At 38.6% G+C, this 25983-nt stretch overlaps 1 protein-coding gene across 6 annotated transcripts in view; it reads left to right on the top strand.

The window, feature by feature from the left end:
• The window catches only part of USP12 (ubiquitin specific peptidase 12), a 148039-nt gene that overhangs the window by 5536 nt on the left and 116520 nt on the right, over window positions 1-25983 (top strand). Inside the window, exon 1 of one of the 6 annotated variants that reach the window (XM_065533094.2) lies at window positions 2401-2643. The exons of 4 other annotated variants lie outside the window; for them this stretch is intronic. In XM_065533094.2, the coding sequence (XP_065389166.1) occupies window positions 2575-2643 (69 nt within the window). In that variant the 5' untranslated portion in view covers window positions 2401-2574. Of the gene's footprint in view, window positions 1-2400; window positions 2644-12235; window positions 12466-25983 lie in introns of those variants that run through there. One more of the 6 variants, XM_065533093.2, reaches the window with a different exon arrangement.

The following is a 25983-nucleotide window of genomic DNA, read 5'->3' as shown; positions in this document are numbered from 1 at the left end:
TAATCTAATTTTGTTTTGGTTTCTCTTTTAGTAGTCCTATTCCAGAAACTTAATATGGTATTTTATTATGTATTTGACAGCATGGTATAATAAAAAGAGCAGTTGGACCAGAAGGTAAATTCTAGTCCAGATTTTGACATTTAGATGTGTACATATGGGAAAGTTTCTTAAAACTTCGAGTTAGTTTTTCTCATCTGTGAAATTAAGGGATTGGACTAGACACCCTTTAATAGATATTCCTTATATGCTTGTCTCCTTCTGGATCTAAAATTCTGATCCTTTGATAGTTTATAAATGATCATTGGTATCAGTTTCATCATTTTAGGAGCTCTTCTAAAAAAATTATTATTTTTTGCTCTATGGCCCATTTCTAGAACATTTTGGGAGTTCTAATTATGTTTTAGATAATATAAAAAGCATAGAATCAGACGTAGTTAAGCATGAATTTCACTTAGTTTCCTAGATTTTACAGTCTAAATATATTTTTCTTTATTTAAAACCATTTACTTAAGGTTACTGATACCACCATTTTAGTCACCAACAGGCTAATAATTCACAAAGCTCTTTGCTAATTTTTGACACTTTTTTCTTTGCCAGTACCATTAAGGGATTTGAATTTTTTTGAGATTTCACATTTATTTCTTCAGTTAGGAGTATGACCTTGGACAAGTTACTTCTCTGTACATGTAAAATGAGAGTAAAATAACATCTAGTTCATAGGTTGTTGACTAGTACCTGGCCCATGGGAATCACTGTGTCATGTTGGCTGTTATTATTACCCTTTAACATGATTTGCTCCCCTCCCTGTGTTAAAAAGTATTCATTCATTGGCACTACTAATTAATCTATTAGCTCAACATATACTAACCAAAATGGAAATTTGTGTAATACAATTGTCAGTTCCTTTTCATTGTAAGAAATGTTAGTTTATTAGTAGTACATAGCCCTGAGAAAGCACTTATTTTGAAATTAAGTGGATTAATTGGTAGTATGAAAGCTAGGAATGTAGATTGTCTTCTTTCTGTATTTTGAATAGTTTATAGAATAATTTATTTCTTTGTCTGGTAACAAAAATAACTGGTCTAATTTGTGACATTCTCAAACATATTTTACAAGTTTAGGTAAATTGAGAATGGCAAAAACCACAATTACTTTTTCACCAATTTAATACTTTTAGAAGAAAAATCTATCTTACCTTATTTTATACTAAAAAAAAAAAAGGCACAGCAGCTTTTTGTCATTACTAGAACAAGCTGTGTATATTCACGTTAGCTTCAGGACTTATTTCCTTTCAGATTTTTCTATTTACTGAGTCCATATTATATTTAATTTCCTTATGCTCTGTCCTTTAGGAAGCATAACAAGAGAATAACATCTCTTGTTGGCTTACATTGAACTTACCCACCTTTCTCTTAGATATCTTGTCTAAAACCTACAGTCCCAATCTCCTAGTCTAGAAGAGGGATATTTACATATCTACACCATGCTTTAAAGTGTTGGGAGAAAGTTGTAAGTGAAGAGTTGATTATGAAGAGTTATGCTTGCTGAACTGAAAACTCTCAATTGGAGGCCCAGTATTGTTGAAAATACTTATGTATAACATTCGATCTTTTGCTATCTTATGTGCAGAATTTGCTGTAGGAGGTTAGAGTGGCCGTTTATATACATTTATTTAGGAAAAAAACTAGTAAGTCTTTGCTTTTTCACAGCAAAACTCAAGAAGACTTTTGTGATAGTGTAAAGTATAAGAAATTTAACAGAGCTTCACTGTGTGAGGTGCTGTAGCCCTCTGTGTGCCTTGGCTTATGATATTCTTCTGCTTCTCTGTAAGAAGGACCGTTAGCTTCTTCTAAACAGTGTGTTGTATCTAAAGAAGAGATGTGTAAACTTGCTTTATTTATCTGTAGTGAGCCACATGTCCAAAGCTACCTACCAATACAAATTTATTTCCAGCTGAAAACAAGAAGTAGATGTTTATTTCAGTGATAATGGACAGATGTTCTTACTGAAATGCTTCGTGGGTAGAGGAACCATCCATGCATTCTCTGCTTGTAAATGGTGGTTTAAATCATAATACTGTTCAGTGGAGTAAGAGTACTGTTGCCTTTGATTTTATTTTAGTGACCTACTAAGCCTCTACCTAATGCTAGTGATTTTTTTTTTCCTTTTTGTGGGAGTAGAGTGCTTTTTCTTAAGTACTTTGAGGAAGGATTCATGGAGACCTACATTATATCAGGCTGCATGTGGGTTTTGAGAACATGAAGATGACTGTGATAAACTCTGGTCTTCTGGAACTTCCCATTCAGTGTGTCCTTAGTGGGTTATAGTTGTGCTGAGGAAGTAATCCTCTTGACCCCTGGGCAGCCTGGAGATATCTGGGTTGATCCGAGACACTTAGCCAGTCCCTTTCTGGTGAGAGCAGACTTACCTGTCTTACCTGTGGCAGCGGCTGCTGCTTTTTTTTTTTTGACAGGTCTTGCTCTGTTGCTTATGTGAGCCACTGCACCTGGCTATCTCTATATTCTTGTGGGCTCTTCATATACTATTTTCTTTGTGTGTCATGATGAGAAAAAGATGAAAAACCAGCTCTACTTACAGTATTGTAGAAGAGGATGGACATATAAAACAAATGCACACAATGAGGTATTTTTCTCATTGGTATAAGTGATGGTAATTATATGTGAAAGAGAAGGTGGTTCTGGGAGAGAGAAGAGGGCTTCAGGAAAAAGCTTCTTAGAAGAGAGTTGAACTTTGTAAAATGAATGGCCTTTATTACGTGGATATGGAGGGATGGGATACCAGATGTAAACGGACAACGTGTTACTCTTAGGCTCTGTAGGTGGTTTGGCATGAAAGCGGATCTTGTGAACAATAAGGCTGGAGAGTAGGAAGGGGGAATATTTAAAGAAGTACCAAGAGTTTACCAACTATTGATGTGCATTAAAGTGATTATTAAAGTATGTGTTTAGCCTGAGGAAATGTAAGTCCAGAGGTCAGTCATGAGGATATAAGAAACAATGGAGTTGGTAAAAATATGCTGGTAAATTGAATTACATTGACTGTTCAAAATTTGCTTGTATTTTTTTTTAAGAATATAAAATGAAAACAAAACAAGATGGGTGGGATACAAGGACAGTTCAGTGGGTTTTTAAAACTTGTTAAGGGCCTCCTTGTTTAAGAGCCAACTAAACAACCACTATTGGAAAATTTAGGATTGTATATACATGTTAAAAAATTAAGGATAAATACATAAATACACACCCACACAAGAAGTGAATTTTCTTGGTTCCATACCAGCAGACATTTAAACGTTACCATTCCAACTCTGAGGGAAGGAAAATAGGAAAAACAAAATGAAAAAGAATGATAGAAAACACAGGTGGAAGAAATAAGCTGTTCTAGTTCCTTAATCATCATCATCAAATGCATCAGACTTACCTGCATTGTATTAAAGGAACTATCAGATTGGATAAAAAACAAAATATTGCTTAATAAAAAACCGACCTAAAATGAAAGGGCAGTCTCTTTAACAGTAACACAATACTATTGTCACACCTAAGAAAATTAACAATAGATTTTTTTTGAGATATTTCAAAAGCATTAATTTTATTTTGTTTTTGTTGTTAGTCTTTCTCTGTCATCTTGAAGATCCATGAAAGGTTAGGTGATATTAGCCCCATTTTCACAAAATGGAAAAGGAAGCTTAAAGTCAACCCCACAGCAGCTCGGGATGTGGTCCCCATTTCTAGACATGCAAACTCGTGACGACATCTACAGGGCAATGTGCTGCAGATTTGATGGTTGAGACAAATTACTCCTTTTCAAACAAGAAATTGGGGAATTTTTATTCCTGACTTTTCAGCTGCGTATCTGTGTGTGTGACTTTGAGTCCCACTTCCCTCACTAATTGTTTTCACTTGGGTAGGCCATTAGTTAAATGGTTTCATAACTGAAACCATTTAAGTTTCAGTTATGAAATGGAATAGTAATTTCCCCATTAGATCAGATGAGATGGCACATGTGAACGTCTTTTGTACTATAAATACATATCAACATCACCCTTACATGGTCATTGTTGGTAAGGCTCCATGCCCTCTTAAGGAAAGGATGGAAAGCACATTAAGATACTGTGGGCTGTAGGAGTTGTAACGGGGCTCACAAGTTACCTTTGACAAAGTGTAGTCATTTCAAAGTTTGAAAATGAGTATTTTAGTGATCCATGAAGCAAAGTTTTAGATTGCCCTTAAAATCTTTAGTATGTTAAGAATTTACAGTTCACGGAGTGGCTATCTTTTTTTTTTTTTTTTTTTTTTTTTTGAGACAGAGCCTTGCTCTGTTGCCCAGGCTGTAGTGCAGTGGTGCAATCCCGCCTCATTGAAACCTCTGCCCCCCAGGCTCAAGCTATCCTCCTGCCTGAGCCATCAAGTATCTGGCAGGCACACACCACCACGCCCAGCTGTTTTTTCTTTTTAATTGATTTTTTTGTAGAGACAGGGTTTCCCCATGTTGCCCAGGCTGGTCTCAAACTCCTGAGCTCAAGCGATCTACCCAGCCTCCCAAAATGCTGCAATTACAGGTGTCAACCTCCGCACCTGGCCTGTAGTTAACTTCTGATGTCAGTAAACTCTGTAATTCCCTACTAGTGACATTTTTTTAAGGTATAAAATTATAGTAAGTAAATTGCCTTTATTTCTACAGTATTGGTCTACCTGGGTTTTTCAGGGATCCCTGAAAAGAGACTTTAAAATTAGAAAGAGCCCATCTGGGCACAAATAAAATAAGCCATAAAGTACTTAAGTTGTAGTGGTAAGGAGACAATAAAATACAAGGCTTTAGTTCTTTGGAATGAAAATACATTTATACTTTGAGATTCTGTAGATGAACATTTATTCTGCTTTGTATGTGATTATCTTAGTCCAAAAATCTAACCGTTACAACTTTGAAGAAATTATTTCTACTGTTTCTCTGGCATATCATTTCACAGTTTTTCTTTGCTGATGTTGCAAAGGTTCCCTGGTTGTTTAATTTGTTTAATGAAGAGACTCATATGCAGGATGATTAAGGTGGTACCTTGGGGGTGGTAGCTGGGACTTTGAAGTTTGCGTTAGGAGGTATATCTTAATAGAGCAGGGTGATTCTCTTTTGCACAAAACAGGATATAATGTTTAGAAGGTTTCAGACTTAGTGGCCTTGAAAGATGATGCTTTGTGGAGGGGAACAGCACACAGTGTGGCCTGTGGGGAGGATGGCGGGAAGGAGAGCATCAGGAAGAATAGCTGATGGATGCTGGGCTTAAACCAGGGAGATGGGTTGAGCTGTGCAGGAAACCACCATGACCCACGTTTACCTGTGTCACAAACCTGCACATCCTGCACATGTACTCTGGAACTTAAGGTTGAAGGAAAACAAAACAAAAAACAGAAACATGATGTTTTGGTTCTTTTAAGAACAGGTGAGGAATAGGAATCAAGTGGTTTCACTGTTTGTTATTTGATGGACCTAGAGGTTTAAAGCTGATAATTTCTTCAGACTGATGTGGTCAGGGTTTTTATGTAAAGGTGGACAAAATTTGGAACAAATTTGAAACATCAAAGGCTCAAAAACTAGATATGACAGACCAAAAACAAAACCAAAAATATTGTGCTTTTGGTTCTGCTAAGCAAATTAGAATCTTTTCGTTGTCTTTTGTTTCATATTTTTTTATAAAACACAGTTCACTTTTTTTAAGTTTACTGGTTAGTTTCTTTTGTTTTTATTGCATTTTTTTTTTTTTAATTTCAATTTGAGGAGGTTTATATCTCCTCCACAGGGGACTCTGCTGAACAAGGATCAGCCATTGTCTTGTGACTGGTTAAAGCAGAGGCCTTCACTTAACTTTGCAAGTGGAAAACTAAAAGGAGGTAACTTTTGCTTCTGGTCATTTTTGTCACTATACAAATCAAGCCTTAGCCCGATAAAAATGCTTCGATATTTGTATCATTGTCTTAGTTGGAGACATTATATTGCCCTTTTTAACTGAAAAGATACAAGTGAAATCTGTCACCTTTTTTTGTTCTCTGTTTAGTTTCTTTATTGAGTTTTTCCAGCTTTATTGAGGCATAATTGACACATGGTATGTATTTAAGGTGGTATTTTCGTTCTTTAAAGACTACACAGTTGCCTTTGCTCAGGTTACTGCTCGTGACAAGTGTTCCGCACTTCTGCTGTTTCAGGTTTTTACTTCCTTGTGTCCTTAAAGCCTCTCTTCTGTTAGACATTTTCATCCCAGACGTTAGCTGCTTTAATAGTCTACTATCTTTCCTTTTCATCTCTGAAACTGGGTTGTAGTTATTATACCATTTCAGTGCTAATAGCCTACTGTGATGTTCTTGCCATTTTATGTTAATGATGACTGAGGTCATCTTCGCTGACTTGTAAAGTTGAATGTGACTTCTGTAATTTTAGCTTTCCCAAGGAACTTATATAGGAGTGTGACATTTATTGAGTGGCTACTTGGTGATATTATTGCTAGGCATTTCACAGATTCAGATCTCACAATGATAAAAAATAAAGGTGAGGGAGAGTTTGAGTTTAGATAAATGTATAGATGATAAATCTAGAACAGATTGTTAAAGAGAGTACATTTTTGGTTGACGTCAAAGTTAACAAGGCCCTCTGCAGACGTTACTGGATATTGATAGAGAAGGCTGGATTGAATAGGTGTGGCCTAGTTGAGGAATGAAATTTAATGGTAGAACACTTGTAAAACACCAGAATTATATGCGTGATGCAAATGAAATGGTGTTTGAAAAATCCTGTTTTCTTCCTGACATTTTTGGGAACAGCCTGTGTTTAATATGGGCTCTGAAATATAATGTCATGGTAACTTTTAGAAATGGGATGGTAGATATGCCCTTGTAATTTAGTAATTGATGCATTGTTTTTTGAACTACCAAAGTGAGGATTTTAAAAGTATTCAATTATTTAGGTTTAACTGTATGTACTCTTAAAGAAAAATGTGATGTCTGATTTCCTTAGAAATGGTAGTTTCTTTAAATTTTGCAATTTTGGAAGTTTAAGAAAAACCAAACCACTTACTATTTTTAAAAGTGCAAAGTTGTGTGAGTTTAAAAAATTCATTTCTTACAAGGAGGAGGGGCCACCCTTTCCCAAGAAGCGATTGCTAGAAAGAGTTGGGATATGTGTGTGTGTTTATTGCCAGACATTACCTGTGCATATACAAACGAGGTATTGTGTGTGTGTCACATGCACACACAGTATTTAAAACTGCAGGTTTATTTGTTTTACTTGATCTTTCACTTAACATATAGTGTACATTTTTGGTTGTCATCATGTTTCATTCCATGTCAAAACTCTTGTGTGCATTTTAATTTCCCATGATCTTCAGTGTCTATCATATTGAAAAGTTTGGTTGTATAATACTGTTTGCACATTTTCATTTTATTAAACAATAATTTTATTGGTTTCCTAGGGCTGCCATAACAAAGTACCAGAAACTGTGTGTGTGGATTATAATACTATATTGTTACTGTACCTTTTCTATGTTTAGATGTGTTTAGAGACACGAATACTTATCGTTGTGTTACAGTTACCTCCAGGATCCAGTACAGTCGTATGCTCTACAGGTTTGTGGCCGAGGAGTAAGAGGCTAGACCACATAGCTTAAGTGTGTAGTGGGCTATACTATCTAGGTTTGCGTGAGTACACTCTGTGATACACGCACCGTGATGAAATTGCCTGACAATCAATTTCTCAGAATGTATCCCTGTCATTAAGTGATGCATGCCTGTAACATAAATTCATCATCTTACAATTCTATAGGCTAGAAGTCCAGAATCAGGATGTCGACAGGGTTGGCTTCTTCTGAGGGCTGTGAGGAGACTCTTCCATTGTCTGTCCCCGCTGCTGGTGGTTTGCTGGCGTGCGGATGCATCATTCCAATCTGTTCACATGGCTTTCTCCCTGTGTCTCTGTCTCCACCTTGTCTTCCTTCTATGCCTATCGGTGTCCGAATTTTCCCTTTTTACACAGGCACCAGTCACACTGGATTAAGATGCACCCTAGTGACTTCATTGTAACTTGATTACTTCTGTAAAGACCCTATTTCAAAATAAGGTCACATTCTGAGATACTGGGGCTTAAGACTTAAATGTATCTTTATTAGGGAACACAATTCACCCAGTAAAACTAATGGCACAATCGGGTCCATTGCAATCAATGTCAAGGAGTATTCATTAAGTTGGGTTATGTGCTAGACACTAGAGATGCAAAACTGTTTAAGTTCCAAAGGGCTGGCCGTCTAGTTGGGGTGACCAACTTTGTGTATAATAATGTAGGCTGATACAAACTTGATAAGCTGTATTTTGATGTGTACAGGGAAGACAGACTGGTATTTGGAGTGAGGCCTGGATCAGCTGGAGAAGGAAGGCTTTTGGGAGTGGTGGGGAGGGAAGCTTCGTGGAATTTGAAAGGTAACTTGGAGAAAAATGAAGAGGACAGAGGACCTGGCAAGGAAGCGAGAAGTGAATTAAAACAACAAGAAAGAAAGAAATAAGGTTAAGTGATTAAAATTACTTACATGGTTTAATGTTTCAGGAATTTTGTCCTCAAACTTGTTAAGTTGATTAGGTTTATATAGATTTAGGCAAAAATCTCCTATAAACTTGTGGTAGTTTTTTTTTAAAAAAGGCATGTATATGTTGTTAAAAATCACATTTGTAGCTTACAGAACTCATTTTTGCTAAAAATGAGCTAATGAAAAGCACTTCTGATGCAGCAGGTAAAGGAAAGTGGGAGAGATCGTACCTAGAACATCCACTTTTCTTTTTCCCAAAGTAATGATGGGGAATTATGTACACCTCTATATAATGACGGGATTAGGTATACCTCTGTATGATCTTAGGTCCATTTCAACTACAGCGTTCTGTTTTGTAGCTTAATGTCTCTAAAACTTGTCAAGCAAAAAGGGATCAGAAGTGGTTTTCTAGAAAATTTATTGAAAAAGCCTGGGCGACAGAATGAGACTGTCTCAAAAAAAAAAAAGAAAAAAGAAAAAGAAAATTTATTGGAAAAAAAAAAAACCAAGAAAACATGATTACTTTAGCGAAAATAACTGTTACACAGAATATTTTTTGTAACATACCTGCTGTGAAGAAACCTCACCAATGTCAGTATTTACATTTCAGATTACTTTGTTATTATTAGTTCATTTTTTCCAAACAAAAACTGTAAAATCTATGAGGTGGGCCTGTAGGGAGGAGTAGTCTGTTTTACAGCTAAGGAAATGAACAGACTCCGGTGACTTGATTTTAGGATTCTGCCTGAGACCTCTCCATATTTAGTTTAGTGCTTTTGCCGCCGGATCATGCTGTTACTAATGTAGCTGTAGATGCTTCTTCCCCCTAAAGACAACCACAAAATCATTTTCTGTCTCTCTCTCTCTCTTTTTTTTCTTTTTTTTTGAGACGGAATTTTGTTCTGTCACCCAGGCTGGAGTGCAGTGGCGTGATCTTGGCTCACTGCAGCCTCCACCTCCCAGGTTCAAGCAGTTCTCCCTGCCGTAGCCTCCCGAGTAGCTGGGATTACAGGCGCCTGCCACCATGCCTGGCCAATTTTTGTATTTTTTTAGTAGAGACGGGGTTTTGCCACGTTGGCCAGGCTAGTCTCAAACTTCTGACCTCAGGTGATCCGCCCGTCGTGGTTTCCCAGAGTGCTGGGATTACAGGCATGAGCCACTGCCCCCAGCCTCTCTCTTTCTTAATACTCATAAATATCCAATCATTGTTGAAATTAGCTGATTGTCTCAAATGATCGTGGTTGGATCCATAATGTTCGTTATGTTTTGTCACTATATCTCTTAAATGTGGATCCCTCTTTCTTTTTTATTACAGTTTATCTTTTGAGGAAATCAGATTGTCCCATAGCTTTTTTTCATTTTCTGCACTTTGCTGATTGCATCCCCTTTGTGATGTTTAACGTGTTCTTCCATCCTGTATGTTTTCTGTAATTTGGTAGATCAAGAGGCCTGATCCAGATTCCTTGATCTTTTATTTTTTTTATTTTTTATTTTCCTTGCAGAAGTTGGTGTACAAGTGGTGGTGGAAAAACATAGGTGATGTGTACTTCCGGGTTGCAGGGGAATGTGGTGTCTCTTTATAATGATGAGGCTGGCATTGTCAGAACGACTCTTCTGTTATGGAGCTGCTGGCAGCTTTTTACCTAATGATTTTTAGCAACTGTTGATAATCATTGCGTAGATCCAGTGTTTCATTAGGGCTTCAGAATATAGTTTTAACTGCTTCTATAGGTTTTTTTAAGAAATATTTTTAAAAACATTGAAAGAGAATGTACATCTATTCTTTGTTGTATTTGAAGCTACACAGAAATAAACTTTTTACATTTTCAGAATATTTTCATAGTTGTATTCCCAAAATCATACATTTAGGCAGGCTAAAGTTTACAGATTAAGTTGAACCTTTTCCACACCTAGACTTAATTTTGTGATATTACAAGTGAATGAGTACATGAAGTTCTAACACATTTTTGCATCTGAACTATAATTAATAAGATTTAGCTGATTATACACTAAAACTTAACTAAGTAGTTTTTCTTTTGTTTTCCATTTTTTAATATGTTCCACCTCAGGGTTATATATTTACTGCTGCTATGCTTTAAAAAAAGCAACTTCAAATTCTTAAGCACAGGATTCTGAAAATTAGATGAACTAACCAGATACAGTTACTTTAATTTTCAGATTTTAGGGATATTAGAGTGCATTTATTTCTATTTGTTTTTCTATTTATAATGTTTAAAATGGACCAATTTGTGTGTGCATTAGTTTCCAATGAGGCTGTAACATATCACCATAAGTTTAGTGGCTTAAAATCACACAAATTTATTATTCTAAAGTTGTGGAGGTTGCCGGACGCAGTGGCTCACGCCTGTAGTCCCAGCACTTTGGGAGGCCGAGGCGGGTGGATCACAAGGTCAGAAGATCGAGGGCATCCTGGCCAACATGGTGAAACCCCATCTCTACTAAAAATACAGAGAATTAGCTGGGCATGGTGGCCTGTGCCTATTGTCCCAGGTACTTGGGAGCCTGAGGCAGGAGAATTGCTTGAACCTGGGAGGTGGAGGTTGCAATGAGCCATGATTGCGCCATTGCACTCCAGCCTGGGCGACAGAGCGAGACTCTGTTTAAAAGAAAAAAAAAAGGTTGTGTGGGTCTGGCTGGGCTGAGACCAAGGTCTTGGCTGGACTGTGTTCTTTCCTGGAGCTGCAGGAGGGACTGCTGCTTTGCCTTTGCCACCTGGACGCGGCCCTTGCCTTTTGGATCCTGGCCCCTGCAGCATCTTCAAAGCCAGCCATGACTGGCCAGTCTTTCTTTCATTACCTCCCTCAGACAGGGACTGTCCTGCTTCCCTCTTTCACTTACAAGACCCGTGTGATTACATAGGGCTGACCTGGGTAATCTGGGATAATCTCTCAAGGTCGTTTGATTTTAGCAACCTTAATTCCTTCTGCAACTTGAATTCACAGGTTCTGGGGATTAGGATGTGGACGTTTTGAGGGAGGCAGTTATTTTTCTACTACCACAATATGCACATTTTTTTTAGCTTTAAAAAATATATTAGAGGTGAAAATCAATTCGAGATATGCCTTTAATGCATTTTGGGTTGTGGTGAAAGATTGGGAAGAAGTTGAGTGGGTTTGTAAACATATACCTTTTGTACTAAGTGAACATTAAGAGGTGGTTATCTGTTCTAGTTTTGGAAGTAAAAGAATTTTTACTTCAGGTACTGTTAGCACACTACCAATCTCAGCAGGAGAAAAGTAAAGATGCAGTGGAACATTCAGGAAAATTAGCTACCAATACTTTTACAACTTTTGATGAGTAAATATAGGCTTGGTAGCATGAGAGGTTATGAAAATGGATGAAATGAATAAAAGCTGTACTACATGGCCTTGCTCAACAGAGCATATGTAAAATGTATTTTAGGATTTTAAGATTAGATCAGAACCTTTTATATTTACAGTATAGTAATTTAAATGATGGTTGGGCTTCATTAAAAGATAATCTTGGAGGTTTGGAGAGAAGGCCTTAGGCTGTGTGCTTCCTAAGAAAGAAAGGGCAGAAAAGGGCAACTGTGACATTTTCTTAGGCAAAGTGGAAAGATGTGGAAATTTCTGTGGGTGATATTAGTAGAATTTTAGTAGAGTGAAATAGATTTTTAATGGTTAAAGATAGTATCAGAAGAAGCTCTAATTTGAGGATTGCCAGATCTCAAAATATTTTTGTTTTGAAGTTTATTAAACGACTGCCATAATTAGATTTGATACCTCAGTAAACTTACGAGAAATAGGATGAAACATAGAACCTGGACTTCTAGGGACTTCGTTTTTCTCATTTTGCTTGTAAGTCTGAAGAAAACCAACAGAGCAAGAGAGGCTAAGAAAAGAGACATGGTAAGGAGACAGAAAAGAATAATGAGTGAATATTGGTGTATGGGCTGTGCTGGGTTAACTATTAAGTATGAGTGATTCTTACTCTTAAGGAAGATACGTCTTTTTGGGGAAATGAGCCTTACATGCACATCCAACAGAACAGTATCAGAAAAGTGGGTGTATGAGCTCCATGAGGGTGATTTGTGGAAGGGGAAAGGTTGAACATTTCATTCTCAAGTACTAGCAGGATCTGTAACTCTAATGTACCGATTAATGGATTATAGCACAGCTTTTTATTGTTACAGAAGTGACATATCCACTCTTGCCATTCCCATTTTTGGAGTTTATTGTTACTAGATTTCATAGTACTTGAAACTGGAAAATATTTCTATTTCATTACTATGTTTTTGTATGCATATGTATATATGTTTTATCTTAAAAACAAAATTTATATTGAAGATGTTAAAAGTGAATTTGAGTTTTGGACCTTAAGCTTTATTTATTTACTTATTTTTTTCTGAGACAGAGTCTCATTCTGTTGCCCAGGCTGGGGTGCAGTGGCATGATCTTGGCTCACTGCAACCTCTGCCTCCTGGGTTCGGGTGACGCTCCTGCCTCAGCCTCCCAAGTAGCTGAGATTACAGGTGCCTGCCACCACACCTGGCTAATTTTTGTATTTTTTAGTAGAAAGAGGGTTTCACCATGTTGGCCAGGCTAGTCTCGAACTCCTGACCTCAGGTGATCAGCCTGCCTCAGCCTCTCAGAGTGCTGGCATTATAGGTGTGAGCCACCACGCCTGGCCAGGACACTGAGCTTTAAATGTCAGATATAAACAATTCATCAAAAGAGACTCCAAGTTGAGACGGAGTCTTGCTCTGTCACCCAGGCTGGAGTGCAGTGGTGTGATCTTGGCTCATTGTAAGCTCTGCCTCCTGGGTTCACACTATTCTCCTGCCTCAGCCTCCTGAGTAGCTGGGACTACAGGCGACCGCCACCATGCCCTGGCCAATTTTTTGTATTTTTAGTAGAGACGGGGTTTCACCGTGTTAGCCAGGATGGTCTCAGTCTCCTAACCTGGCGATCCGCCTGCCTCAGCCTCCCAAAGTGCTGGGAATACAGGCGTGAGCCGCCGCACCTGGCACAAACTCTTTTTTCATAAAACAGCTTTATTGAGATATAATTCACATACCATACTAGTCATCCATTTAAAGTGTACAATTTAGTGGCTTTTAGTATATTGATAGAGTTTTGCATTTATCACCACAGTCAGTTTTAATCACCTGAAAGATACTTTATACCCTTTAGCTATCATCTCTCTCCTCCTCCTTTTCTTTCCCTCCCCCTTCCAGCCCTAGGCAAACCAACCACTGATTGACTTTATGTGTTTATATAATTTTCTGCTTTGGACTTTAGTATATGGAATCATAGAGTATATGGTTTTTGGCACTGTTTTCAAGGTTCGTTTATGTTGTGATATGTATTAGTAAAAACTCTGAAAACTACAAAATATTGCTAAAAGAAATTAAAGGAAATCTAAACACAGAAAAAAAATACCATGTTCACAGACTGGAAGACTTTAACACTTAAAATGGTAATACTCCACAAACTGATCTACAGGCTCGATGACATCCTCATCATGGCTTTTAATGGACAAATACTGTTCCATTGTGTGGATATACTACATTTGTTTATTTGTTCATTAATGGACATTTTGGCCATTTCTACCTTATGGCTATTTTGAATAATACTAATGTAAACATTGGGGGTGCAAGCTTTTTATGCACATATGTTTTGTTTTCCCATGTGTCTGTACTTTGGAGTGGAATTGCCATTTAATCTTTTGAGGATCTGCCAGATTGTTTTCCAAAGATGCACCATTTTATGTTCCTGCCAACAGTGTATGGCTGTTCCCATTTCTCTGCATCCCCATTGGTACTTGTTATCTGACTTTCTGATTGTAGCCATTCCATTTTGGGTGTGAGGTGGTATCTCATCTCATTGTGGTTTTGATTTGCATTTCCCTGATGAATAATGATGTTGAGCACCTCTTTATGTACTTATTGGCGATTTGTGTATCTTCTGTGGAAAAATATCTATTTGCATTCTTTGGCTGTTCTTTGAGTTGTCTTTTAATTGTTGTAAGAGTTTTTTTTGTTGTTGTTTTGTTTTTGTTTTTTCAAGACAGGATCTTGCTGTGTTACTCAGGCTGGAGTGTAGTGACATGATCATCCCTTGCCACTCCAGTTCTCAAGTCATCCTCCCACCTCAGCTTCCGGAGTAGCTAGGAGTACAGGTGCATACCCCTATACCTGGCTAATTTTTTACTTTTCGTAGAGATGGGTTCTTGCTATGTTTTGCCCAGGCTGGTCTTGAACTCCTGGCCCTTGGGATCCTCTTGCCTAGTCCTCCCAAAGCACTGGAATTACAGGCATTAGCCACCCTGCCTGGCCTTGGTGTAAGAGTTCGTTATATATTCTGGATACAAGTTTCTTGTTAGTTATGTCATTTGCTAATATTTCCTCCCATTCTATGGGTTGTCTTTTCATTTTCTTGAGGGTGCCATTTGAAGCACAAAATTTAATTTTGATTTTGATGAAGTCTAATTTATCTAATTTTTTTTTCTCTTTTCCTTTTTTTTTTGGAGGCAGAGTCTTACTGTGTCACTGGATATTGGCTCACGGCCACCTCCACTTCCTGTGTTCAAACAGTTGTGCCTCAGACTCCCGAGTAGCTGGGATTACAGTTGCGTGCCACCATGTCCAGCTGATTTTTTTGTATTTTTAGTAGAGATGGGGTTTCGCCATGTTGTCCAGGGTGGTCTTGAACTCTTGGCCTCAAATGATCTGCCCACCTCGACCTCCCAAAGAGCTGGGATTACAGGTGTGAGCCACAACGTCTGGCCTGAGTTTTTTCTTTTGTTGTTCATGCTTTCGGTGTCATATTCATATTTTATAATCCTTTGCCAAATCCCATGTCAATCCTTTGCCAAATCCAATGTTTTTCTTTTAAGAGTTTTCTGGGTGTTGCTGTTCATATACTTCTTTGATCTATTTGGAGTTAGTTTTTTGTACATGGTTTGAGGTAAAGGTAACTTCATTCTTTTGTATGTGACTGTCCATTTGTCCCAGCGCCAGTTGTTAAAAAGACTATTCTTTCTCTGTCGTTTGGAGTTGGCACCCTTGTTGAAAATCATTTGACCATAGATGTATGAGTTTCTGGATCCTCAATTTTATTTCATTGATTTGTATGTTTGCCTCTCTGCCAGTACCACACTGTCATGATTGCAATCATAGCTCATTGCATCTCGTACTCCTGGACTTAAGTGATCATTACACAGGTGAGCCACTGGGTCCGACCTCCATATGAATTTAGAATCAGCTTGTCAGTTTCCATAAAAGTAGCTGGGATTCTGATGGGGATCTCACTGAGCCTGTAGATCAGTTTGTGGAGTATTGCCATTTTAAGTGTTAAAGTCTTCCAGTCTGTGAACATGGTATTTTTTTTCTGTTGTTTAAATTTCCTATAATTTCTTTTAGTAATATTTTGTAGTTTTCAGAGTTTTGAAACTCTGAAATGTTTTTCTCTTTTATATGTCTTTCTCTTTTTTTGTTAAATTGATTCCTACTTATTTAAATCATTTTGAATGCTATTGTGAATGGAGTTGTCTTATTTTCATTTTCAGATTTTCAGGATAACCTTATATAAATGCAGTTAATTTTTTGCTTTTATTATTTTAAATTGACATAATTGTACATATTTGTGGGATATAGTGTGATATTTTGATACATGTATACAATGTGTAATGATCAAATTGGGAAATTAGCATATCCATCACTTCAAACATTGATCATTTCTTTGTGCTGGGAATATTCAAAATCTGCTCCTCTATCTATCTGAAAATATACAATAAATTGTTGTTAATTATGGTCACCCTGCAGTGCTATAGAACAGGGATCTCCAGCCCCTGATCAGTGGCCTGTTAGGAATGGGGCTATGCATCAGAAGGTGAGTGTCCAGTGAGCAGCATTACTGCCTGAGCTTCGCCTCCTGTCAGATCAGCAGTGGCATTAGATTGTCAGGATTGTGAACCCTGTTATGAACCGCGCATGCGAGAGATCTAGGTTGCACACTCCTTATGATAATCTAATGCCTGATGATCTGAGAACAGGTTCCTCCTGAAACCATCCCCCGCTAGTCCATGGAAAAATTGTCTTCCACAAAACTGGTTCCTCATGCCAGAAAGATTGGGGACTGTTGCTGTGGAACACTAGAACTTACTCCTCCTATCCAGCTGTAATTTTGTATTCATTAACCAACCCTTGGCTACTCCTCCCACCCCCCACATCTCCAGCCTCTACTCTAGTAACCACTATTCTACTCCATAGTTTTATGAGATCAATACAATTGATTGCTGTGTATTAATTTTAGAACCTGCAACCTTGCTGAACTCATTTATTCTAGTAGTAATTTTTTAGTGGATTCTTTAGGGTTTTCTGTATATGAGATCATGTTACATACAAATAAAGATAGGTTTACTTCTTCCTTTCAAATTTGGTTGCCTGTTTTTCCAACTGCTCTGGCTAGAACCTATGGTACAGTATTGAATAGAAATTAACAAGAGGGAATTTTCTTGTCTTTTTCCTAATCTTAGGGGAAAAGCATCCAGTGTTTTCACTGTTAAGTAAGATATTAGCTGTGAATTTTTTATAGATACCTTTTGTCAGATTGAGGAGCTCCTTTCCTCTTTTATTTTCTTAATTCCGTCAGTTAACCTTTTCTTTTGTTAAGAGGGTATTGCTCTGTTGCCCAGGTGAAGTGCAGTGCTGTGATTTTGTCTTACCGCAACCCCTGCCTTCCGGGTGAAAGCGATTCTTCCATTTCAGTCCCCTGAGTAGCTGGGACTACAGGCGTGTGCCACCACGCCTGGCTAATATTTTGTATTTTTGGTGGAGATGGGGTCTTGTCATGTTGCCCAGGCTGGTCTTGAACTCCTGAGCTCAATTGATCTGCCCTCCTCAGCGTCCCAAAGCATTGGGATTACAGACATGAACCATTGTATTCTGCCCGTAAATACAATTTTTACTGTATTCAGAGAGGAATTCTTTTCTATTTCTGTCATGTTGAGTGTTTTATCATGACAAGGTGTTGGATTTTGTCACTTGATTTGTGTGTGTGTGTGTGTGTGTGTGTGTGTGTGTGTGTGTGTGTTTGTATTAAAATGATTCTGTGATTCTGGTTTTTTTATTCAATTGATATTTTATGTTAGCCCATTTCAGCCTACCTCTTCTGTGCTGTTACTATTTATAATATATATATATAAATTTATTGTTTATTTATTTATTTATTTAGAGATGGGGTCTCACTCTGTCACCCAGGCTGGAGTGCAGTGGTGCTATCTTGGCTCACTGCAACCTGCGCCTCCTGGGTTCAAGCAATTCTCCTGCGTCAGCCGCTGAGTAGCTGGAATTACAGGCGCCTGCCACCACGCCTGGCTAGGTTTTGTATTTTTAGTAGAGACAGGGTTTTACTGTGTTGATCAGGCTGGTCTCGAACTCCTGACCTCGTGAACTGCCCACCTCGGCCTCCCAAAGTGCTGGCATTACAGGCATGAGTCACCACGCCTGGCCCATAATATATATATAGTTTTATACAGTTGCTTTTTAAATCAAGAGAAGAAAGAAAAAAACCCACATTTACAGCGTCCTTTATAATAACAGTTGCTGTTACAGGTACTCTTGTATGTTTTTTCATGTGGACTTGACTTACTGTTTGAGAACACTTGCTTCTAGCCTGAACAGCTTTCTTTAGTATTTTTTGTAAGGTATGTCTGCTAGCATAGCAACAACTTCTGTTATGTTTTTGTTTTAGAAAAGTCTTTTTTTTTTTTTTTTTTGAGATAGGTCTCGCTCTGTTGCCGAGTGCAGTGGTGCGATCATGGCTCACTGCAACCTCAGCCTCTTGGGCCCAAGTGATTCTCCCACCTCAGTCTCCTGAGCAGCTTGGGACTACAGGTGCACACCACCACGCCTGGCTAATTTTTAAATTTTTTTGTAGAGATGGTGTCCCCGTGTGTTGCCTAAGCTGGTCTTGAACTACTGGGCTCCAGTGACCCTCTGTCCTCAGCCTCCCAGAGTGCTGGGATTACAGGTGTGAACCACCATGCCCTTATGGGAAAGTCTTTATTTCACATTTAGATGGAAGCATTGGCAGATACAGCATTCTTGGTTGACAGTTTTTTTTGTTTCCTTTCTTCGAGCGCTTTGAATACGTTATCCCACTGACTCATAGCTACCAGGGTTTCTACTTAGAAGTCAGCTTTTTGTCTTAACTGGAGTTTCCCTTGTAAGTGATGCATCCTGTTTTCTTGCTATGTCTTTTTGTCTTGACTTTCAGCATTTTATTATCAAGTGTTTTATTTGTTGATGTTTTTGTGCTTATGACATACACTTTTTTTTCTTTTTTAAATGACATGTATTCTTAAATTCTAGTTTATGCTAAATGCCTATATTTTTCAGTTAAGTATTTTTTAAAAAACTGTGGACACCTCAGTTATAATGTGTCAACTTTGTTAGCTAGAATGTTTAGATTAATCCATAATTGTTATATCTCAGCTGATAATTTATTACTATATTACAAGCATTCTCATATAAGACATTTATAACTAAATTGGAAACAAACTAAAATAAAATGGCGATATGCATTCCTTTCCTGAGTTGTGTTTCGCTTAGATTGGGTATTATTCTACATGTAAAATTGTGCAACGCTAGCTCTTTAAAAAGGCAGTGGCTCTGAGGGTGTAGGCTACCTGGAGTTTATACCATGGTGTATTAGTTTCCTAGGGTCTTTTCTAACAGATACCGTAAACTGAATGGCTTAAACAGCAGAAATTGATCATACAATTCTGGATTCCAGAAGTCCAAAATCAGCGTCTCGCCAGGACCATGCCCTCTGAAGGTGCTGGAGAAGGATCTGCCCCAGGCTTCTCTCCTTGCTTCTGGCAGCCTCAGGCATTCCTTGGCTTGTAGATGGCCCTCTTTTCCCTGTGTCTCTTCATGTCTTCCCTGTGTGTGTGTGTCCAAATTTCCCCTTTTTGTAACAGCAGGATGCCAGTCATACTGAATTAGGGCTCACCTTCATGACCTCATTTTAACTTGACTATCTTTGTAAAGACTATTTCTAAATAAGGTTATATTATGAAGTACTGAAGATTAGGAGTTCAGGTTATCTTTATTTAGAGGAGGGGTTGCATAGTCCAATGCATAATGGATGAATTAAAGGAATATTGCCATCTTAAGTGCCTTCTGAAACAAGGTAGGAAATTAGGAAATGATACTTTTTCAAGAGGAGTAGCAATTGGTTCATTTTAGGGATCTTTTTAACTAACTCTAAACCTGCTTATAAGCCAACATTGGAGCTCTGCAGTGGTGGAATTTCTAAGTTAATTTTGCATTAATCTTATAATGGCTGACATTTCCTAGAAGTGGGCGTAGTTAACTAATTGCTTGATTCTGTCCTCTCCATAACTGCTCACTCCCCTCCCTACCTTACACCCCTAGCCTTTAACCCTGTGCATTATTACATAGGTGCTTTTTTTTTGAGACAGAGTCTGGCTGTATTGCCGAGACTGTTGCACAGTGGCGTGAACTTGGCTCACTACAACCTCTGCCTCATGGGTTCAAGTAATTCTCCTGCCTCAGCCTCCCGAGTAGCTGGGGCTACACTTACCAGCCACCACACCTGGCTGATATTTGTATTTTTAGTAGAGACAGGGTTTCACCATGTTGGCCAGGCTAGTCTCGAACTCCTGACCTTAAGTGATCCGCCCACCTTGTCCTCCCAAAGTGCTGGGATTACAGGGGTGAGCCGTTGTGCCTAGCCTATTATATAGGTACTTTTAAATAAATTTTATTGTTTTGTTGATTATAAAAGAAATATAGTCAGTGTGTAATGTGATGTGTAAAAAGGTGTAAAGAAGAAACTGAAAGTTATCTGTAACCCGTTAATAATTACTTGTAACTGATATTGTGAGTGTGCCCTCAGTTTGTTTATGGCAAACATGATTTTTAAAACAAAATCTGGATCGTTAAATATTTTCTTAACAATATTCTGTAGAGAATTTCATTAATTATAAGGGCTAGTACTCTCAGATTGTTTTTGCTTTTCTTCTATTTTGTAACCTCTTGGGGACCAAGACACATTTCTTTTCATTGTTTCTCATTTTCTCTATTGATAACAAAATTTTGTGGTACAGAATTACAGACTTTTGTTGATAAAGAAGGGACTTTAGGACAACTAGACCTTTAAAAAAGTGACAAATGAGTATTGCAGGGGAACCAAATCTGAGATCATGGTATTTCACAGTGATGAGCAGATTCTAAATGAACTCCTTGAGGATAATAATTTAGATTGAAGTTAATGTGGGAGCTAGTTTGAGTTTAAGGTTATTATTAAACGTTTTTCTAACTGAAAAGCTGCTAAACTGGGATAACAGGCATTGGAAGAAAATGGTTATGCAGGAAGCCTGACTGACTGATTTCTAAAGATGATTTTTTAAAGTCCGTTGTTGGGAGCTAATCATTCACATTCCATGGAAACAATGTTTAATTTCTTAGCCAAATGGGTAAGGTGTGTTTTAGCACTATTATTACTATGGTTCAACATTATGGAGATAAATTGATTCTTAGGGGCTGTCATTCCCATATGGAGAAAAACGTGGTCCAAAATTTTGTGTTTTTTGCCACCTGTCATTCTTCAAGAAGGAAACTCACTGGGAAATACCTTACGCTTCTATCGTTGAAGAGACCTGCAATTTGGGAGGAAAGGAAGGGAGGTTCAGTGAAGAGTGGGAGGGCTACCTTTGATACAGAGCCCAAGACTTGTGTTCAAGTCCCCTCTGCTGCAGGGTCTCACTCTGTCGCCCAGGCTGGAACGCACTGGTGTGATCCTGGCTCACTGCAGCCTTGACATCCTGGGCTTAGGTGATTCTCACACCTCCACCTCCTGAGTAGCTGGGATTACAGGCACATGCCACCACGCCTGGCTGATTTTTGTTTTCTTTGTAGAGACAGGATTTTGCCCTATTACCCAGGCTGGTCTCGAACTCCTGGGCTTAAGGGATCTGCCTGTCTACCTCCCAAAGTGCTGGGATTACAGGCAGGAACCACCGTGCCCAGCTCCTCCCGATTTCTTTAAAAAAATTAAAAAAAAAAAAACTTCCAAAAACAAGTTTTCTGTGGTCTTTCTGTTTTGTTTTTTCGAACCACAGTCATTCCATCTAGGTTCACGCGTGTGATTATGTCTCTTTAGTCTCTTTTATTACTTTTTAAATTTTAATTTATCTACTTTGCTAAATGTATTTACATTTCTCATGCTTAGTCTTTAGTGTCTTTAAATATATTGCAGTCTCAAGTTGACCCACCAACTCTTTTTCTTTTTTTTTTTTAAAGAGAGTCTTGCTCTGTTGCCTAGGTTGGAGTGCAGTGGTGTGATAATACTAATAGCTCACTGCAGTCTTGACCTCCTGGACTCAAGCAATCATCCTGCCTCAGCCTCTTGAGTAGCTAATATTACAGGTATGCACCACCATGCCTGGCTAATACTTTACTTATTTATTTATTTTGTAGAGGTAGGGGTCTCACTGTGTTGCCCAGGTGGTCTCAAACTGGGCTGAAGTGATGCTTCCACCTTTGTCTCCCAGAGCACTGGGGTTACAGGTGTGAGCTACCACATTTGACAGACAGTTTTTTTTTTTTTTTGGAGACTGAGTCTCACGCTATCACCCAGGGTGGAGTGCAGTGGTGCAATCTCGGCTCCAACTTCAGCCTCCTGGGCTCAAGTGATCCTCCCACCTCAGCCTTCCGAATAGCTGGGACTATAGGCACGTGCCACAATGCCTGGCAAATTTTCGTATTCTTAGTAGAGACAGGGTATCACCTTGTTGCTCAGGCTGGTATCGAACTCTTGACCTTAGGTGATCTGCCCAACTTGGCCTCCCAAAGTGCTGGGATTATAGGCATGAGCCACCACGCCTGGACTGCCTCTGACTTTTTGAACAGATAAGACTGATTGTCTCATTGAATGAAACTATCTGGATTTGTCTGAACATTTCCTTATGGTGTCTTTTAATTTGCTCTTGTATCCATTATATTTTCTCTAAAGTGGGAATTAGGTCTAAAGGCTTGATTAGACTGAGAGTAAACATTTTTGGGGAAGAATACTTTGTTAAGTGATACTGTGTTCTTCATATTGCAGATTATCACGTGGAACCTGATGACAGTTGTTACCACTCTGTGATGCTGAATTTGATAATTTGATTCAAGTGAAGACCGCCAGTGTCTTCATCATAAGGGAAATATTTCACTTTGCAATTACCATGTAATCTGAGGGATTTGGCAGTTGACCAATAGCTTGTTCTCCAGCCCACCCATTGATGATTAGGGCACTTACAGTTCTTTTGTTGGGTCCTGCAAAATGGTGTTTTTCCAATTCTGTTATGTTTTTCATGTTTATTACTAGGTATTCCTCTGTAAAGGATAACTTTTTCTCATTAACTGGTGTTGAACTATTGCGTCTTCAGAAAAGGCAACGTAGATAATGAAGCCCTCAGTTGCCAGTTTTTAGAATAAGGAATCAATGTGATATTCCCTACCCGTGCTGTGAATGAGTTTTTCCCCTTTATTGTTCTTCTACATCTTTTTTGTGTCATGATAGATTTTTATTTATTCAGTGTTACAGTTGTTTGATAATCAATTACAGTCATTCTTTTTGATGATGTTCAAATTATTCTTGATTTTGCCAGTGGAAACCCTCCAAGCTGACTACTACGACGTTGTTCTTCCACTCTTTTTTTTTTTTTTCTTTTTGAGACGGAGTCTCACTCTGTTGCCAGGCTAGAGTGCAGTGGCGTGATCTTGGCTCACTGCAACCTCCACCTCCCCAGTTCAAGCGATTCTCCTGCCTCAGCCTCCCGAGTAGCTGGGACTACAGGCGTGCGGCACCATGCCCAGTTAATTTTTGTATTTTTAGTAGAGATGGCGTTTCACCATGTTGACCAGGATGGTCTCGATTTTCTGACCTCGTGGTCAACCTGCCTCACCCTCCCAAAGTGCTTGGATTACAGACAAGAGCTACTGTGCCCTGCCTCTTCCACTTCTTTTTTGTGTCACAATAGAGTTTTGTTTATTCAGTGTTACAGTTTTTTGATAATAAATAATAATCATTCTTTTTGATGTTCAAATTAGTTTCGATTTTGCCAGTGGAAGCCCCTCCAAACTGACTACTGTAATTTCTTTGATATATCTTGAATTTACAGAAAAATTGCAAGAAAAATGCAAGAAGTTCCCAAATATCTTTTACCCAAATCCACTGATTATTTGTATTTTGCTAAATTTACTTGACAAATATTTATTTGTGTGTACATTCGTAAAAACTTAAGTGCACATTTCCCAATAACAGGGATATTCTCTTTCATAAACATGGTGTAATTTAAAAAATCAATACTGTCATCTAATGCACAGCCTATTTTGAAAATTTAATCAGTTATCTCAATAATGCCCAGTATCAAAGATTATCATGCATTATCTTTGTCATATATTTTTAGTGTCTTTTAATCATTATTCTTCAGCTTTTCTTCATCTTTATCGACTTGCACATTTTTGAGGAGTACAAGTCGATTGTTTGGTATACTATTGCTCAGTTTGGGTTTGGCTGCTGTTTCTTCATGATTAGATTCACATTATACATTTTTTACATTTTTACTGGCCTGCCAGGCTTTTCACTGTCTTCACTGTCATTGCGTATGTGTGTGGTTTTTGTTTTTTTTTTTTTGAGACAGAGTCTCGCTCTGTCACCCAGGCTGGAGCATAGTGGCACGATCTCAGCTCAGTGCAACCTCTGCCTCCTGGGTTCAAGCAGTTCTCCTGCTTCAACCTCCCAAGTGGCTGGGACTACACGCACATGCCATCGTGCACCACGCCGAACTAATTTTTGTTTTTGGTTTTTTTTTTAGAATAGACGGTGTTTCACCATGTTGTCCAGGCTGGTCTCAGACTCCTGACCTCAGGTGATTCTCCTGCCTTGGCCTCCCAAAGTGCAGGATTACAGGCGTGAGCCAGCATGCCCAGCCTGTCATTGTGTTTTGACTTCAACTCATCAGTTGAGATCAGGTGTGGAATTTTCCAGTTGTGGTGTTATGTTAGCACTCAAAAAATCAGATTTTGGAGAAGTTTGGATTTCAGATTTTCCAATTAGGGATGCCCAACCTGTAGTAGCAGTAGGACTGTCATTCCTTCTCTGTGTTTCAGTTGGCATTCTACTGCATGAAAGATACTTCCTTTCTGTCTATTCATGTATTTTTTAGAGCAGCATGGACTTTTGTTCGTATGACTCATCATCATCATTGATTTTGATACCCAAATTGTTACTGATGGGACCAGTAGCTTCAAGCTGGCTCCTGTGTTTGTCACGTTTTTATCATTTTTTGAGCACTTTCTAACTTCTTGGTATAAGACAGAATCATCTTGTATCTTCCTTTCTCCAGCCTTACATTCTAAAGTGTCTTGATTTCTTTCAGTGGAGAATGATATTTAGAAACCAAGATGCGGGCCGTATGTGTGCTCATTACTATGGAAGTGTCATGGTTTTTAATCATACATTCCTTTTAGTGGACATAGCAAGGAAATGTTTTAAAGTGACTTCATGGCCAGTTATGGTGGCTCATGCCTGTAATCTCAACATTTTGGGAGGCTGAGGTGGGCGGATCACCTGAGGTCAGGAGTTCAAGACCAGCCTGGCCAATATGGTAAAAGCCATTTCCACTAAAAATAGAAAAATTAGCCAGACGTGCTGGTGCACGCCTGTAGTCCAAGCTCCTTGGAAGGCTGAGGCAGAAGAATTGCTTGAACTGGGGAGGTGGAGTTTGCAGTGAGCTGAGATTGTGCCACTGCACTCCAACCTGGTGACAGAGTAAGACTCCATCTCAAAAAAAAAAAAAAAAAAGTGACTTCACATTGAAAATTCCTTTTTTTTTTTTGTTTTTTTTTTGTTTTTTTTTTTTGAGACGGAGTCTCACTATTTCGCCCAGGCTGGAGTGCAATGGCCGGATCTCAGCTCACTGCAAGCTCTGCCTCCTGGGTTTACGCCATTCTCCTGCCTCAGCCTCCCGAGTAGCTGGGACTACAGGCGCCCGCCACCACGCTGGGCTAGTTTTTTGTATTTTTTTAGTAGAGATGGGGTTTCACTGTGTTAACCAGGATGGTCTTGATCTCCTGACCTCGTGATCCGCCCATCTCGGCCTCCCAAAGTGCTGGGATTACAGGCTTGAGCCACCGCGCCCGGCCACATTGAAAATTTCAAATCACATTAACCTCAGTGTTTTTTTTTCCTTCTATGCGTCTTCTGTCTTTTTAATTGGAAAACTACAAAAGGCTTTACAGAGATTCTTGTGTGATGTTTCTGAAGTTCAGTAATACTCTAGTTTTAGTGTGTTATTTTGACTGGAGAGTCATTGTCAGCTGACTTGGACATAATTGTCAACTCTAA

The sequence above is a fragment of the Macaca fascicularis genome, chromosome 17, assembly GCF_037993035.2.
Source record: "Macaca fascicularis isolate 582-1 chromosome 17, T2T-MFA8v1.1".
In the NCBI taxonomy this organism is placed as follows: domain Eukaryota; kingdom Metazoa; phylum Chordata; class Mammalia; order Primates; family Cercopithecidae; genus Macaca; species Macaca fascicularis.
This window is presented reverse-complemented; position numbering and strand designations above follow the sequence as displayed.